The 16592-nt window shown below is 38.2% G+C and overlaps 1 protein-coding gene across 3 annotated transcripts; it reads left to right on the forward strand.

Moving 5' to 3' along the window:
• On the forward strand, positions 1–10537 carry Commd2 (COMM domain containing 2). Of its 3 annotated transcripts, XM_078043574.1 has the most exons (6): positions 1–155; positions 233–310; positions 765–847; positions 1209–1382; positions 8303–8514; positions 8639–10537. In XM_078043574.1, the coding sequence occupies exons 1-5, from the start codon at positions 89–91 to the stop codon at positions 8498–8500; spliced, it is 600 nt and encodes a 199-aa protein (XP_077899700.1). In that variant the 5' UTR covers positions 1–88; the 3' UTR covers positions 8501–8514; positions 8639–10537. The 3 variants fall into 3 exon arrangements, with proteins under 3 accessions (XP_077899700.1, XP_077899699.1, XP_021575559.1); XM_078043573.1 differs by having other exon boundaries at positions 8303–10537; XM_021719884.3 differs by lacking the exon at positions 233–310 and having other exon boundaries at positions 8303–10537.
• The last annotated feature ends 6055 nt before the right edge of the window (positions 10538–16592 follow it).

The following is a 16592-nucleotide window of genomic DNA, read 5'->3' on the forward strand; positions in this document are numbered from 1 at the left end:
CGCCGGACCCTCTTCGCCCTGGACGCGGGAGCCGGAAGTGGCGCGGAAGACCAGGGCGCTGCTGGGTGAAAAAGGGTGTGCAGCGAAGATGCTGCTGGACTTGTCGGAGGAGCATAAGGAGCACCTGGCCTTCCTGCCGCAGGTGGACAGTGCGGGTAAGGGTGTGGCGACGGCGAGGTGCGGGGAGAAGGCTGGGCGCTGGGCGCTCACGGCCTGCCGACTTCCGTTTCAGTGGTGGTGGAGTTAGGGCGGATCGCGGTGGAGTTCCTGAGGCGAGGGACCAACCCCAAGGTCTACGAGGGCGCCGCCAGTAAGCGGGGCGGGCGGGAGCCTCGGTGACTGGGGCGGGCCGCGGGGTACGGGGTGAGGGTGGGCGGGATGCGGGGTGCCGGGTGAGGGTGGGCGGGGCGCGGGCTGCGGGCTGGAGTTCCATGAGTCGTTTCCTCGGCTCCAGGGGAGCACTGTGTCGCCCGCCCCTCGGAATCGCTCGGCGTTGGGGGTCCCCAGCTGCGGCGCTGGCGTTCCTGGCCGGCCGGGCAGCGAGCGGGTGAGGCTCGGGGCGCGGCCCGCGCGGGCCAGCCCTCTGGGCCAGCGGCTGTGCGCTTGCGCGTGCTGGACCTGCACTGAACTGGAAGTCCGGAAGGCGTCCGGCCAGCAGAGGAGAAAGCCAGAGGCCGAGTTAAAATATTTATTTTTAGGTAGGAATTTGAACAAAAAGAAGAACGTCGCACGGTGATTGATTTATTCGTTTTCCTTTTTTTTAGGGAAGCTCAACGTGAGCAGCGACGCTGTCCAGCATGGTGTGGAAGGGTTGACCTACCTGCTCACCGAGAGCTCCAAGCTCATGGTGAGGGCGCCTGGGGCATCCGGTGTTGCCCAGACCGTTGGCTGGGGAAGGACCCTATGAGGAGGAGGAGGAGGAGGAAGGAAATGATCTACTTTCCTTGCACATCAGCAGTATCTGACTTGACGGAGAATAGGAGGCAATATTGGGCATCTTAGTTCTTTTTATATTTTAAAAAAGTATTTTTTATGTGACAGTAACTCAGATCTTGGAATAGTAAATAATGATTATCTTCATCTATAAAGAATGTTATAGACAAGTGAATTAGGGGATATCAAATATATCTTTTGTATATAACAAGTATTTTAGCATTTACCTGACAAAAATAGATTTTGATGTTCTGTTAAATTCAATTCATTTGTAGATTTCTGAAGTGGATTTCCAAGACTCTGTTTTTGTTCTGGGATTCTCTGAAGAACTGAACAAATTGTTGCTTCAGCTTTACCTGGACAACAGAAAAGAGATCAGGACTATTCTGGGTGAACTGGCACCCAGCCTTCCCAGTTACCACAGCCTTGAGTGGCGACTAGATGTACAGGTGTGTGTGTGTGTGTGTTTTTAAAAACCTGACATAGAATAAGAATTATTTAAAGATTGTGTCCTACTTATGTATTCTTTACCATGTCAACCAAACTCTGATTTGAAACTGATTTTTTAATCAATGTTCATTTTCAGACCATTTTACAAATAGTTCATTTTCTTTTGTTAACGTGTTCAATTTAACTTAATTTGATTACTTTAGCAAAGCAAATGGTTAGCAGACATTTTAGGTGGTATTAACTTTTAAAAAACATTTCTCCTTAAATATAACACATATATAAGAAATACATAAGTAAGCGTACAGCATAATGAATTAGGTCATGGGGAAATTCCCATAAAATGGACATGAGCATCACCAGTATCCTTGAAGGATTCTCCTTGCCTCCTCCTAATTATTGCTTCTTCTGTCCTTTTCAAAGGTAACCAGCATCCTTGTTTCTAACACACAGAGTTTACTCATTTTTTCTCTTTCCACGTTTGGAATGATTTGTTAGATACTCTTTGGTCTCTAGCTTTTGCACAAAATTATTTTTATGAAACTTATCTTTCACTTGTTTTAAAGCCACATAGTTAAATAAAAGGAAAGGCTAGGTACAGTGGCACATGCCTATAGTCCCAGCTCCTCTCAGGGGTAAGCTAAGAGGATCACTTGAGCCAAGGAGTTTGAGACCAGTCAGAGCAACATAGTGAGACCTCATCTCAAACAAATTTATCAATTAGTTAATTAATTTCAAACTATTGCATGTAGCCCTTTATTATGCAGTAAAAGATAAGTTAGTAGATGTTTGTTGAATGTGATCCATTGGCTGATAACAGCTATGCTAAATGTTTTGGGACACTAAAAGGTATAAGAGATTTAAGTAGTTATAAAGTAGGTCCTGAAGGGGAAAAAAGAATATAATTACATAAATAAAGATACCAACTGAGTGTTTAAAAAAATCTTTATTTATTTATGTATTTGCATAGTTCAGTGTGTACTGGCATTATCTAGAAAATTTTAACCAAAAAAAAAAAAAAAAGAAAAAGATACAAATATCTGGTATACTGTTCTGGTTCTTAAACTTGGTGCACATTAGAATAACCTGGGGAGCTTGAAAAAATTTATAATGTCTATGTTCTACCCCTAGTGATTCTGATTTATTGGTATGAGGTTTGGCTTGGACATGAGAATTTTTAAAAGCTTCCCTTTCACCCAAATAATACTAAGTACTGTTTGTGAACAGCTGTTAGAATAGACTCTTCATGATTTGAATTAAGGTAAAGTGATCAAATAGATTAGAAATTCAGTTGGAGTTTAGACTTAACATCACAGACAATAAATAGGAAGCCCTTGTAGATTCTTGGATAAGAGAGTAACATTTAGAACAAAAAAGAAAACCACAAGCTCTAAAAAAAGAAAAAGAAAGTCACATTTAAGAAAATTAATCTGGTATCTTGGGCAGACCAGAATGAAAATGGGGGTTAGAAGTAGGAAGAACTTGGGGCTTTATGTATTTTTCCCTCTCTATGAAATACCTTCCCCCTGCCTTGCCATTACTTCTGATTGTATTCCTTATCCTTTTACATATCGGGTTACATCAGGGCTCAGTCCACTGTGGCCTGTGGGTCAGATCTGACTTGCTGCGTATTTGTCAAGTTTTATTGGAACATAATCATGCTTATTTGCTAACATATTGTCGATGGCTGCTTTTGAGTACAAGGTAGAGTTGAATTAGTTGTGCTGGAAGCTGTGCAGTTCTGCAAAGCCTATAGTATTTATTATTTGGTTCTTTACAGAAATACGTGGTTTGCTGGCTTTTGCTTAAAATGATTCCTCCCTCTGAGAGAAGTTCCCTGTGCTGCTAGTTACAGTTTAATCTTGGTGGCATTTGTGTTTTCCTTTTCACGCACCTGTGTTTCCATTTTGGAAAGCCATTTCACTCTTATAGTACCCGTTTTATACAGCACACAGTGAGCCGATAACCTGGGATAGCAAGGAGCATGCATGTCTTGTATGTGCTCTTTTTTCAAAGTCTCAGCATTTTCTGTATTTCTACATTCTTCTAAATCAGAAGAGAACTCTGACACATTCCTGCCACCACTTTGCCTCCTGCCTGCATTAGCACCTGTGCTGAGCCTTCATCCCTGTTACAGTTGAGGAAGTGCCCATGTGCCAGCTGTGGACAGCCTCTTCCCTGTATGCCTCAGTCCATAGCAGATGAAGAGATAGGTGTAGAACTTGCATACAAGACTTATTCCAGACCACAAATGAGAGTGATTTCTCTGAAAGCTGAACTGAATCTCATTGGTTACTCATGGTTGATAGAAAGAAGAGCTGGTCACTCCACTTTCCTGTATATCTATGTATATCTAAAAAGAACAAAATTTTTAAAATTAAAAAAAAAAAAAAGAAATGCTGGTGGTTAAAGGGAGAATAGTTTCAGAGAGGAACAACCATATCACAATACAATGTCACTGGAATTAAGAGTAGCATTTACACTGGGGACCATTAGGGGTTGAGAAGATGAAAGGCTTAGGATTTGGACAGAAAAAAGCTGTACATGTCATGCTGTATTTTGAGGTTTTTCGGTTGGGATAGTGTGGCTGGCTTAGAGAGGTTGCTCTCTTGTCATCAGCATCCTTAGTATATGTAGATAACCACAGAAAAGACCATTTTTATCATTTGATGCTACCATATGTCCATTCAGTTATCAAAAACCATTCGTTGGATTTCTGGAGCGTGCCAGGCCTTGTAGACATATAGTGCTGTGGTTTGGCTCTGTGTATTACCCAGGCCTGTGTATTAAAGACTTGCTCATCCTGTGGTGCTGATGGAAGGTGATGGAAACTTGAAGAGATGGAGTCTGATGGAAGGAAGTTAGGCAGTTGGCGGTATACCCTTGAGGAGATGTTGGGACTCTAGCCCCTTCCCAATTCTCTTTTGTTTCTCTGCCTCCATGAGGTAAACAGTTCTGCCTACCAGGTGCTCCCACCATGAGCCACAGGCCCATAAAAAACAGAACCAATTAAAGGTGAACTCAGACCTCCGGAAGCAAAACCCTTGAGCCAAAATAAACCTTTTCTCCTGATAAGTTGATTATCTCAGATATTTTGTCACAGTAACAGAAAGTTGATAAATATGTGTAGCAATGAAGAAATATACTTGTCTTTAAGTCATCACAATTTCATAAAAGAAGACCAAAAAGCAAACTAAAATCCAGCATGATGAGTAGCCATGATCACAGGATATGGTATAAACCAGACTGCATGCTCCTTGACAGCAGATACTGTGTGCCCAGCTCTGTATGTGGCACATAAAAGTTTCATCAATGTGTTTAAACCTGTATGTTTAGATCTTTCGAATAACCAGGTGGAGATATGGGGGTGGTCATGCTTAGGTGGTCCATCAGTAATTTATCTTGTACATAATTATGACTCTTGCATGGGTGTTCTCTGGCTTTTAGGACTTTTTAAGGCCTCAGTAGCCCATGGAGTCTTTTTGGGCTTTATTGATTTACTTATAAAAAAATCTTTATTTTTTTAATTGTAGATGGACACAGTACCTTTATTTTATTTATTTTATGTGGTGCTGAGTATCGAACCCAGGGCCTTGCCCATGTTAGGCGAGCACTCTACTGCTCAGCCCGAGCCCCAGCCCCTGCCCCTATTGATTTACTTTGATTTTCCATTATGAAGACATTTTTAGAAGTTAGAAATTACGAAGTCGAGTTTTCTAAAATTAAACTGGAGGGTTCATTTGCCCAGTGAAGTGACTTTGAGTTGCTGCATGAACATGAGGATGAGTGCAGGTTAACGTTGAGATACTGAGGGACCTGCCACACGTGGTGAAATAAACTGAAAGCTGAAAAAGCTATTCAGGACTAGTGGAGTCCCTGAGCTCATTAGATGAAACTGTTAGAAGGGGTTCTGACTGGAGTGGATTTTGCTGTTTGGGGGAAGAAAGCATGACAGATCACACCAGTCAAATGGGTAGGAAATGAATAACAGGACATGCTGCCTTTCATCTGGGAGTAAATTCACTTGTCTCATGGAGACTGGTGGTGAATGGACAGTCACCATCTAATTATTGTGTGATTGTTCATGGGAAACAAAGTAATCATTATAGTTTAGCTTCTTGTAGGAGCATTTCCCCAGACTTCATAAATTATCAGCACAATTGATGCCCTTGTTAATAGCGTATGTACATTGAATGCATCTGGGACTGATGCGGAAGAATGTTGCTTTGGGGGCTAGTTCATTCATAGCTGCATCAAAGCATCCTTTTCCTGTCCTGCTCACATATTATAGCACTTGCTCTGCGGCAAGTAGAGGGCTAAATTCTTGAAACAACTTTAAGCGAAACATGACCTATGTATCCTGTTACCTACTTTTTTTTTTTTTTTTTTTTACCCCTTCAGGGCCTTGAGATGTAGTTCTTCAGACTAAACATTTTTTCCCCTAAGTTGCATTGACATACAACATTTTAGTTTAAATTTACTGTTATTGTTATGTTCACAGGAAGGACAGAATTTCATCCCCATTAAAAAATAAATTCATATCAGTGGACCATGTGGGCTTCTGTTCTTTATCCTGTAGTACTGAATGTCATTTAACTTCTTTTTGAGGAAAAAATGAGGCCTAATTATGTCTTACATGTTTGTTAGGATGTTAAACTAATTTCTGTAATTTTTCTTTTTTGTCTCAGGGATTGAACCCAGGGACACCTAACCATTCAGCCATATCCCCAGCTCTTTTTATTTTATTTTGACATGGAATCTCACTAAGTTGCTTAGGGCCTTACTATGTTGCTGAGGGTGGCTTTGAACTTGCTGTTCTCCTGCCTCAGCCTCCAGAGCCACTGAGATCATATGCATGTACCACTGTGCCTGGCCTTTTCTAAAATTTTTAAAGAATGGTATGCTTAAATGTAAAGGAAAGGAAGGACATAGATTCTCATCTGTCAAGGAATTTAGATATCATTTCTTAAAAAAAAAAATGATGGATAAATTGATTTTAAATCTTTCAACAAAAAATGTATTAATTACACACTTAAATACTTTTATCCCTGTCAATACAGATGCAGGAGGAAAAAGCAAAACAAAAAAACCCACAAAAATAAACAGTGTACATTTGAATGAATAAGTAGTATTTTCAGTCACAGTTTGCATATCGTATCTATAATTTTCTGTACTAGGAAATGATATTAAGAGATATTTCACTTTATTAAATACTATTTTTTGTTCAAGGACTAGTTCGTCCAAAGGGATTGGCCTGTTTCCAAATTATCTTGGAAACAAAGTCATTAATTGCAAAATTTTTAAAACATTAAAATTGCAGCCTTGGATAAGTATCTCACCTAGAATTATTTAGAAGAAGTTATTAGAATATTCTGTTATTATTAAATTAATCCCAAAATCTCAAGTTTAGATTTGTTCTTACTGAGAAGTCTCTTCAAGTGGACTTCCTGTCCTTCTGATATGACTATAATAATTTTTGACAGCTTTCTTGTGTAGTAAGATATTTCAAGGCTCATCGTACAACTCCTGTCCCTTGAGGCAGCTCCTGCTGTGAAGTGGTCCTTGATTCTTTACTGGAGGAGGGTCTTTGGAGAACTCTGTTACACTGGGGTTGAGTGCCATCCCTTCAAGTTTATCATTGTTTATATTTGTGTTTTTTATCTTTTGAAAATATGTCAATAGTGCTTATTTGTTATACTTTAGAACATATTACACAAAAGATTGTAAGATACAGTTTAAAGAATAATAATGAAACAAATACATGTTTACCCATCACCTAACTTAGCAAGTAGAATAAAATCAGTACTTTTGAGTCATCTGGGCCCTTCCCAGTTTTAACCCCTATTTCCCCAGCCACCTAGAGGAAAATCATAACCCTGAGTTTTTTGTTACTCTTCTTTATAGTTTTTTAAAATATTTTTTGTCTCTAAATTGTATATTTTTAAATATTTCCTATATTCTGTGACATTTTTAAATTAAACAAATTTTTTTTGTAGTTGTAGATAGACAGTATGCCTTTATTTTGTTTGTTTATGGTGCTAAGGATTGAATCTAGTGCTTCACACATGCTAGTACTTTATGTTGCTGTAGTTCATTTCTTTTCACTGCCATTTAGTGAACAATTCATTGTGTGTGAATATTCTCAGTTTCTCCATTCTATTGAGATGTTTCTGATTTTTTGAAATGTTTTGTTTTGGGCTCTTGAAAACAAATACTGTTATGAATAAAATGTATATGTGTAAGAGTTGAAGGTGTCTGCCTAGGAGTAGAATTGCTGATAATGCATATTGTTTTCAAAGTGATCTCTCACCGCACTCACTAGAATGAGCAAGAGTTTTTCGTTACCATTGTTTGCAGTGCTTGATATGGTTAGGTTTTCAGTTTTTACAATCTGATGAATGTAAAATTGTATTTCATGAGGTTTTTTCTTTTAACCATTTTCCTGATGTATGATAAAGGTGAACATATTTTTCTATGTTTACCTGTCTTTTGTGAAAATGCTTATTCATATCATTTTTTTCAGAAAAAAATTCATTTTTCTCTTTAGATTTTGTTTTTTTTTTCTTACTACATCAGAGGAGTTTGACATACATTCTGGATACTAACCTTTTTTTAATTATAGACATGTTGCCAATTTTTTCAAGTTCTCTTTGAAGAAAATTTATTAAATTCACTAAATTCATTGGTTTTTGTCTTTATGATCTGCACATTTTGTATGACATTTAAGAAATTTTTCTGTATCACAGGGTTTCATCTATATTTTTATTTTTTCTCTCTAAAGGTTTTAAAAGTTTACTTTTCATTTTGAAGTCTGTGATTATCTTAAATTTGATTTTGGTGTATAATGTGAGGTAATTATAAATATTTCATATTCTGCATGTCTATTAAATAGTATTGTGCTCTTATTCTATTTACCATCAAGCTTGCAAGCAGAAGTCTCAGGCAACAGATTAAACCAGCAGTGACTATAAAACTACACCTAAATCAGAATGGAGATCACAACACCAAAGTTCTGCAGACAGACCCAGCCACCCTACTTCATTTAGTTCAGCAACTGGAACAAGCCTTGGAGGAGATGAAAACAAACCACTGTAGGAGAGTAGTTCGCAACATCAAGTAGTACCAAGTGTTAAGGTCCTAATGCCTTTGACTCATTTGTGAATGGATGACATTCAGGAATTACTTTTCAGAATTAATTTTTATTAATTGGTGTTGATAAATGCATCTAGATTTCATGAAATTTCTTTTCCTATTCTAGGATATTGAGGTCATGATCAGAAGCTAAAGTCAAGTTCCTTTCCTGGTGCTAAATGTGGTCAGCTTCTTGACAGATTGAAATGTAATTTTGTATTTTAAATGTGTAAATAGGATTGAATCAACTAGAAATGAATCTATACTGTTCATATCTTCTGTATATATGAGTAATACCCTGTTTTGGTACCTTTTTTGTCTGCTTAACTGTTATTTTCTTCCTTATTGATCAATTTTGAGAATAAAATTTACAACTACTTCCTTTCCTATTCAGAGTATTTCTAAATAGTACAATATTTCTGACTTTTAAAAACACCTCATGATGTTACTAGCCACAGAATAATGTAAAGTTGAGTATGAGTTTTTTTAATTATATGCCCATATTGTTATAGGAAGTTCATGCATTTTTCTTTGTATGTAAAGATAAGTAGTTTTTACCATATTGCTGAAGTTTGGCTTATGGTTAATTGCCTTAAGTAGTACTCAATTTTGTGTGATTATTAATAATATTTTCACAAGGATTAATTATTCCCATATACCCAAAGTAACTAAGAGATACACTGTCATATACATTTATAAATAACAAGAATAATATAATCAATGCTGTCACTTTTTATCATTTCGTTTGATAAACTGTACATCGGGGGATGGAAGACCCTCTTCATTACATTGTAAGCAAATATCCTTCCTACCATACAAGTTTGATTTGTGTTTGGTTGTTTTTAAAGAGGTGAACAAAAGGTACTGATCTGAAAAACTCAGATGCTGATTTTTGACATCAGCCTGAGACAGTACAGAGACACAGTGGGATGCTGAGAAAGAAGAGTTTTATAGAAGGGTAGAAATGGGATTTAGTCTTCCATGTTTGTCCAAGGCCTCATCCCCATAGAGCACTGCAGGAAGGCCTTCTGAACCATCAGTCTCTGAGCTACACTCAAGGGTGAAAAACTTTTTAAGATCTGAGTGATGTCCTGTTTCTCAGTAGAGAGTCTTACCAGGGAACAAAGAACAGTGTCAGAAAAGCACACTTGAAATTGCCATAGGGTCCCCTGCAGGCATCTGGACCAGTCTTTTCCATTAAGTATGAGGTCTGCATTTACAAAACAAAGATTATCTGCATGTTAATTAGGAAAGTATAATCAGAAATCATTTTTAATTATAATGACAATTCAATTAATGGAAGTCTCATTACCACCTCACAAATATGATTTATCATATAAATTAGTGGCATGATATCGGGTTTAAAAACAACATGTTGGGCTGGGGATGTTGCTCAAATGGTAGAGCACCTGCCCAGCATGCGTGATGCCCTGGCTCCCATCCCCAGTGCTCCAAAAAAAAAAAAAAAAAAAAAGGGCAACATGTCTGCCAAGGTTCTAGTAGGTCCGTGAGACTTGTTGTCTGTCCACAGTTGATGGAAGGTAAGCAAGGCTGGCCCTGACAAGACTGAGTGACCCTGTGTCTTCTCAGAGCAGCCTTTCCTTTACCTCTTTGTCCACTGTCCTCATACTAGTCAGAACAGGAAAGGGTGTGCTGATCTTTGTGAGTCAGACTCCTGACCACTTTTCTCGGTACTCCATTGTTTCTGTCATGTTCTGCCTCCTCCATCTTCTGGGGCAAGGGTGAACTGGGGACTGTTTCTCTGCCTTTTAGAATCTGAGGCTCCCTTTTAGTGCAGGCCATCAAATGAGCTGCTTCAATTTCTTGTGAAAACCTTCCACATCCTTCTGGACTCCCTTGCTTTCTTTGTTTTATAGCATGTTTGATAATTTTTGTGGCTTGTATGTGAACATGATTTTCTGCATATGCAGCACTGTTCTCTCCAATATGACCCAAGTTTCTTGACTCTGAATAATGTGCCTTTACATCTATAACTAAACTTTTATTAAAGCTTTCTGGATTATGAGTATGCTGATTTTTTTGAAGATTGGCTGATGCACATTTAGATTTAAGAGTCATATCCTTCAGGCTGGGTACATAGCTCAGTGGCATTAGTGTCAGAGTTCTTGCCTAGCATATGCAAAGGCCCTGGGTTCAGTTCCCAGTACTGGGAGCGGGGAGGGGAGTCATATCCTTCGTGTCTCAAAGCCAAAATAGGAACATCTGGTAGCAGAACTGTGAGCACTTACCAATATACTTCATTCATTGAAGTCTCCTTAAGCATTTCACAAAATTTCAATACACTTAAAAGATGTTTCCAAGTTTGGAAATCTAAAGCAGCAAATGAAAAAGTTGATGGAATTGCCATTGAAAAAAAATTATGTACTTTCTTTGAGATCTGAAAAATGGGAGTAGCAAAAGTTCCTTGAACTACTGAATGAAGAGGAATCCCTGTGTTGGAGCCTTTAAAATCTGCCACAGCGTGTAGCCTTTAAGGGTGTTATTGATGCATTATTGGCTCCCATCCTCTACCATAGTAGCAGGCTTTCAAAAGTACACAACAAATATTTACTGTTACTGAGATAGTTGTGTAGACTATTAATATAGTATCCCAATTATTTTGAAGAATCCTGTTATACTCGGTAAGAGAACTGGGAGAAGCTGGGTGTGGTGGCATATGACTGACGCAGGAGAAAGGGAAGTCTGGGGCCAGCCTGGACAACGTAGCAAGATCCTGTCTCAAAATAGACTTTACAAGGGCTGGAGATAAAACTCAGTGCTTGCCTAATGTGCCAGGCCCTGAGTTCAATTCCCAGTACCATAAAAAAGAAAACGGAGGGAAAACATTGACTGGTTTTTTTCTGGGTGATAAAATTATAGGCATTCATTTTTATATCTATAATTAGAGTTTGAATGACTTTCATAATATTTAGGAAATATTAAGTTTAAAGGAGAAAATATTAGGATTTAAATATAATATTTGTATCCAAGATTTTAATTTTTTAGAAAATGTTGTTATAGTTGTAGATAGGATAGGATGCCCTTAGTTTATTTGTTTAATTTTTTTATGGTGCTAAGGATTGAACTCAGTTTCTCATACATGCTAGGCAAGTGCTCTGCCAGTGAGTCACACAGCCCTAGCCTGTCAGGTTTTTAATTCTTGAAATGTTACACATGTAGCTCTCCAGAAAAAGCTGTGCATGACTGCTTGATCCCTGGAAGATACAAGTGAGGAGGCGAGGATTTTGTGAGCAGACCTTGCAGAGTCCCTCTTTTCTGCAACTCCTCCCTGCCCGCCATTTTGGTAAAAGAAGCATGGGAATCTCAAGAGTAAGCCATTTCTCTTTTTCTAGTTTTGGATGTAAATTTACTTCTAAATAGTTTTAACTGTGTTGATTTTAATCACCAAAGGAAAACATATAACACTACTTTGTGATTTTTTTTCACAGGCCTTATGTTCAGGAAGTTCTGGCAGTTGCAATGTTATAGTTGTCCTCCTATAATTTACTCTTCTCTACTTATTTTTAAAAATAGGTATCCGATTAAGTCCCTCCTTAATAGACTTTTCTTAACCCTTAGAGTTCCCACAATCATAGGTTGTGCGCATGTCTTTTCCTCCACAAGCTGCAGAAAATACTTTGGTGGGAAGGTCATCATCCTGCAGTCCCTCTAACTCAACTGTGTTCCCTTTGAAACCACCATATGTTCAAGCTTAAATACTTTTCTTAGACCAAAACAAATGAGCCCAACTCCATCATTGGTGTGGTTAGTTCAGTGAGCTTTACAAACTTTTAAAGCAATGTTTTAATTAGAAAAGTAGAGTAAGCCCATTTTTCAGCTTTGCAAAGCATTATACTGTAGAGATGAAAAAAGTGATAGCTGGGCACAACTTGGGAGGCTGAGGCAGGAGGATTGTAAGTTCAAGGCCAGGTGCAGCAACTTAGGAAGACTGTCTTAGAGAAATTAAGAACAAAAAGGACTGGGATGTAGGTCAGTGGTAGAGCACCCCTGGGTTCAATCCCCAGGGGCCGCACGTTTGTTATTTTGTATTTACACACAAAATAACTGACTTGAAGAAGTCAGTTCCTAAGCTGAGAGTGGGAGTGGGACCTACATTTTCCTCTAGTAGGCACAGGGTCCTACACAGGCCATAAAAAAAAAAAAAACCCCAACTTTATGGCACTAATTAGACTAGCGACCCTGTGCCTACTAGAGGAAAATGTAGGTTCCACTCCCACTTTCAGCTTAAGAACTGACTTCTTCAACAAAACTAAAGCATAAGAAGTAAAATTGAGAATAAATGGGATGGTAACAAACTATTAAGTTTCTTCATAGCAAAGGAAACAATTAAGAACATGAAGTGAGAGCCTATAGAATGGGAGAAAATCTTTGCCACCTGCACCTCAGATAGAGCACTAACCTCCAGGATCTATAAGAACTCAAAAAACTTAACACACACACACACACACACACACACACAAAATAAATAAAATAAAAATAACCCAATCAATAAATGGGCAAAGGAACTGAATAGAAACTTCACAGAAGAAGAAATACAAATGCCCAACAAATATATGAAAAAACATTCAACATCTCTAGCAACTAGAGAAATGCAGATTAAAACTACACAAAGATTCCATCTCACTCCAGTCAGAATGTCAGTTATCAAGAAAAGAAGTAACAATAAATGTTGGCAAGGATGTGGGGGGAAAGGTACACTCATACATTGCTGGTGGAACTGCAAATTTATGCAACCACTCTGGAAAGCAGTGTGGAGAGTCCTCAGAAAACTTGGGATGGAACCAGCATTTGACCCAGCTGTCCCACTCCGTAGTATATACTCAAAGGTCTTAATACCATCATAGTATCGTGATGCACCCACATTGATGGTTATAGCAGCTCAATTCATAATAGCTAAGCTATGGAACCAACCTAGGTGCCCTTCAACAGATGAATGGATGAAGAAAATGTGGTATATTTACTCAGCCATAAAAAATAATGACTTTTTATGAATTTTGCTGGTAAATGGGTGGGACTGGAGACTACCATGCTAAGTGAAATAAGCCAGTCCCCAAAACCAAAGATTGAATGTTCTCTCTGGTATGCAGAGGCTAACACACAATAAGGGTGGGGGGAGGAAACAACAGAAGTTCACTGGGAGAATGAAGGGAAGAGGGCAGGAATGGAAATGGGAAAAACAGCAGAATGAATTGGACATCATTTTGCTATGTTCATATATGAACACACGACCAGTGAAATTGCGTTTCATGTACAACCAACCATAAGAACAGTCATACTCCATGTATGTGTCATATATCAAAATACACTCTCCTGTCATGTACATTTAAAACAACGGAAATAATAAAAAATACCAGTGGAGATTCAATCGTCTGGAGGATTTTTGTTCCCACTCATAGTTGGCTCTACCCTGTGCATCTCAGTTTACAAATAATTTCCCTTTTTCTTTTGAAAGAGTAAACTCTAAAAGCCAGATGTTGAAAAAAAATAACTTGATGACACTAAAATATATATTTTATGATCTGATCACTGAATCTTAATGGCTCTTTGATTTATGTTTTTTTAAACATTTTTTAAAAATTTTTTAGTCGTAGGTGGACACAATATTTTATTTTTACATGGTGCTGAGAATCAAACCCAGTGCCCCACGCATGCTAGGCAAGCACACTACCTCTGAGCCACAACCCCAGCCCTGGTTTATGTTTTGATAGATCCTCTTTGCTCAGGAACTCCAATAACTCAGGTTTGCCTGATAACCATGAGTCCACAAGATTCTGCAAATCATAATGTAAAAATATAGGAAAAGTAATCCTTTTTTTCTTTTTAAAAGGAGCTTAAAGTAAAAGAAACATCAGGAGTACAAATATGCACACACACACACACACACACACACTCTAAAACTTTCATTCAGATTCTTCTAAACCCAAACAACTTCTTATAGGATGAATCTTTAAGATTTCTGTGTAAATTGCATTATCATTAGGAATGTTACTAATTGCATGGCCATTGTAGTGGGAACATGCTCTTATTGTGCCTAAGCTGAATAAATGGGCACTCCCCAGCTGCAGAGGACTGCTCTTTTCAGAACAGCCTGCCCAGTCATCAACTAAAAAGGAGAGAACACAGACAAATGGATTTCTGCCTTTTCTCACCAACAGTATGAGGTCTTTTACCTCTTATTCTTCATTTTTTACTCTTTCTTACACCAAGATGTTATCTACCTACTTATCTATGACATTATTTTGATAGAAAAACAAGAAACAATTTGACACCTTTTCTACTTTCTTAAAAACATGATACAGATTCAGTTCTGTTAAATGTTGATTAAGTGTTTAGAGTGATCCATGTTGTGTGTCTAACAAAGGACAAAATCCTAATCTTAAGAGTTTAGTATACCTCAGGCCCGTCCATCCCCTGAAATAGTTTAATCCATAAACTCATGAGGCTGCAGAAAAGAATCTCTGGGGCTATTCTGAAGAGGGGCTCTCTGGTCTGGCTGCTGGCAGTGCTTTCCTTCATCCTCTGGAAGGTGACAGTGTGATGTGCTGCTCTGGCTGAGCTGAGATCACTGGGATGCCTGGATGTGGCTGGGATGGCAGAGATGATCCTTATACCTTCTCCATCAAATGGGGTTCCCTGAGGTAACCAGAGGTGTGATGGGAAAAGCAAATTGAGTTCTTTTTTACCTGCATGCCAATGTTGTGATTGTCAGACATCCAGTCACAAGTGGATGCCTGTGGTTTTAAAGGAATGTGCTTAGTTCACAGAACGAAAAGCCTTCTCAGTTAACTCAGAGACTGAAAGCATAGATTAAAATTCAGAGAATGAAGGGGAAAGTCCAGGGAAGTCTAGGTGGTTAGGATATGATTTCCTGGCACAGTCTGAAAACTGTATGTCTTTATTCCAAACAAATAAAAAATTCTTACAGGGCTCAAATGAATAAGTGCTGCAATATAATTGCTAAAAGAAGAGCCCAAGAAAGGCTGCAATTTTTCAAATACCTGAAAAAAAATAGCAGAAGGAAAAAATGTATCCAAAAGGCAACAATGATACATCCTGTGGTATGAGCAGTGTAATTAAAAACGTTTTTATGTTCAGGCTCTCAAGGATGTAAGTATGGGGTATTCTTTTCTGTGCTTTTTTCTTCCAGTCTTTGTTGTTTTAATACATATCAAATTGCATGCCTTGCTTAGGTCCTTAGAACAATTTATTTTCATGCCAAACCTCTCATCTAATCTCCTTCCTCCCTTTTTAAAAAATTATTCTATTGAGATGTAAGTTTTAAGAACATAAAACTTACTCTTTCATAGTATGCAATTTATTGGTTTCTAATATGTTCACAAAGCTGTGCAGCCATTGCAGCTGTCTGATTATGGAATGTTTTCATCATTCACAGAAGAAACCTGTCTTCATTAGCAGCATCTCTAGCCCCTGATGACCTCAAATCTGCTCACTGTGGATATTCCTCTTCTGGACATTTCCTATAAGTAGAATTATGTAATATGTTCTGCCTCTGGCTTCTTTCAACTTAGCGTAATGTTAAGATTTATCCACATGGTAGCATGAATCAGTATGCCATTTTAACAACTGAAAAATTATTCCATTGTTTGGATGGTCTAGTTTTTAAAAAAATAGTATTTGATTCTTATTTCTGGTCTGTGAAATTAATTACTACATGAACTTTGTGTTCATAAAAGAACTTTGAGTTACTGGGTGTGTGACTCAGTGGTAGAACACTTGACTGGAGTGCATAAGGACTTGGATTCAATCTCCAGCGACACACACACACACACACACACACACACAGAGACACACACACACACAACTGGTAATAGATTTAGTAATGTATTTTCTACAATGATGACTTTTTAGAATTCTCTTCCCAGATGCAAATTGTCTTTTTTAGCAAGTTATTAGAAGATTTAGTCTCCACTGTACCACATTTCATTTTTAGCCTTACTCAAAAAAGTTATACTTGGGAAGTTTCTCAAAAGTTATACTTATCTGATAAACTGTTGAAGCAGCTTAGCTGAAATCAACCCTAAAGAAAATCAGATTATGGG

This window comes from Ictidomys tridecemlineatus, chromosome 3 (genome assembly GCF_052094955.1).
Source record: "Ictidomys tridecemlineatus isolate mIctTri1 chromosome 3, mIctTri1.hap1, whole genome shotgun sequence".
NCBI lineage: Eukaryota > Metazoa > Chordata > Mammalia > Rodentia > Sciuridae > Ictidomys > Ictidomys tridecemlineatus.

Bases quoted from the DNA above. Each gene is read 5' to 3' on its own strand.
- Commd2 (XM_078043573.1), top strand. From the start codon at position 89: ATGCTGCTGGACTTGTCGGAGGAGCATAAGGAGCACCTGGCCTTCCTG. The intron at 311-764 runs GTAAGCGGGGCG...CCTTTTTTTTAG, and splicing joins GGTCTACGAGGGCGCCGCCA to GGAAGCTCAACGTGAGCAGC. The intron at 848-1,208 runs GTGAGGGCGCCT...ATTCATTTGTAG, and splicing joins CCGAGAGCTCCAAGCTCATG to ATTTCTGAAGTGGATTTCCA.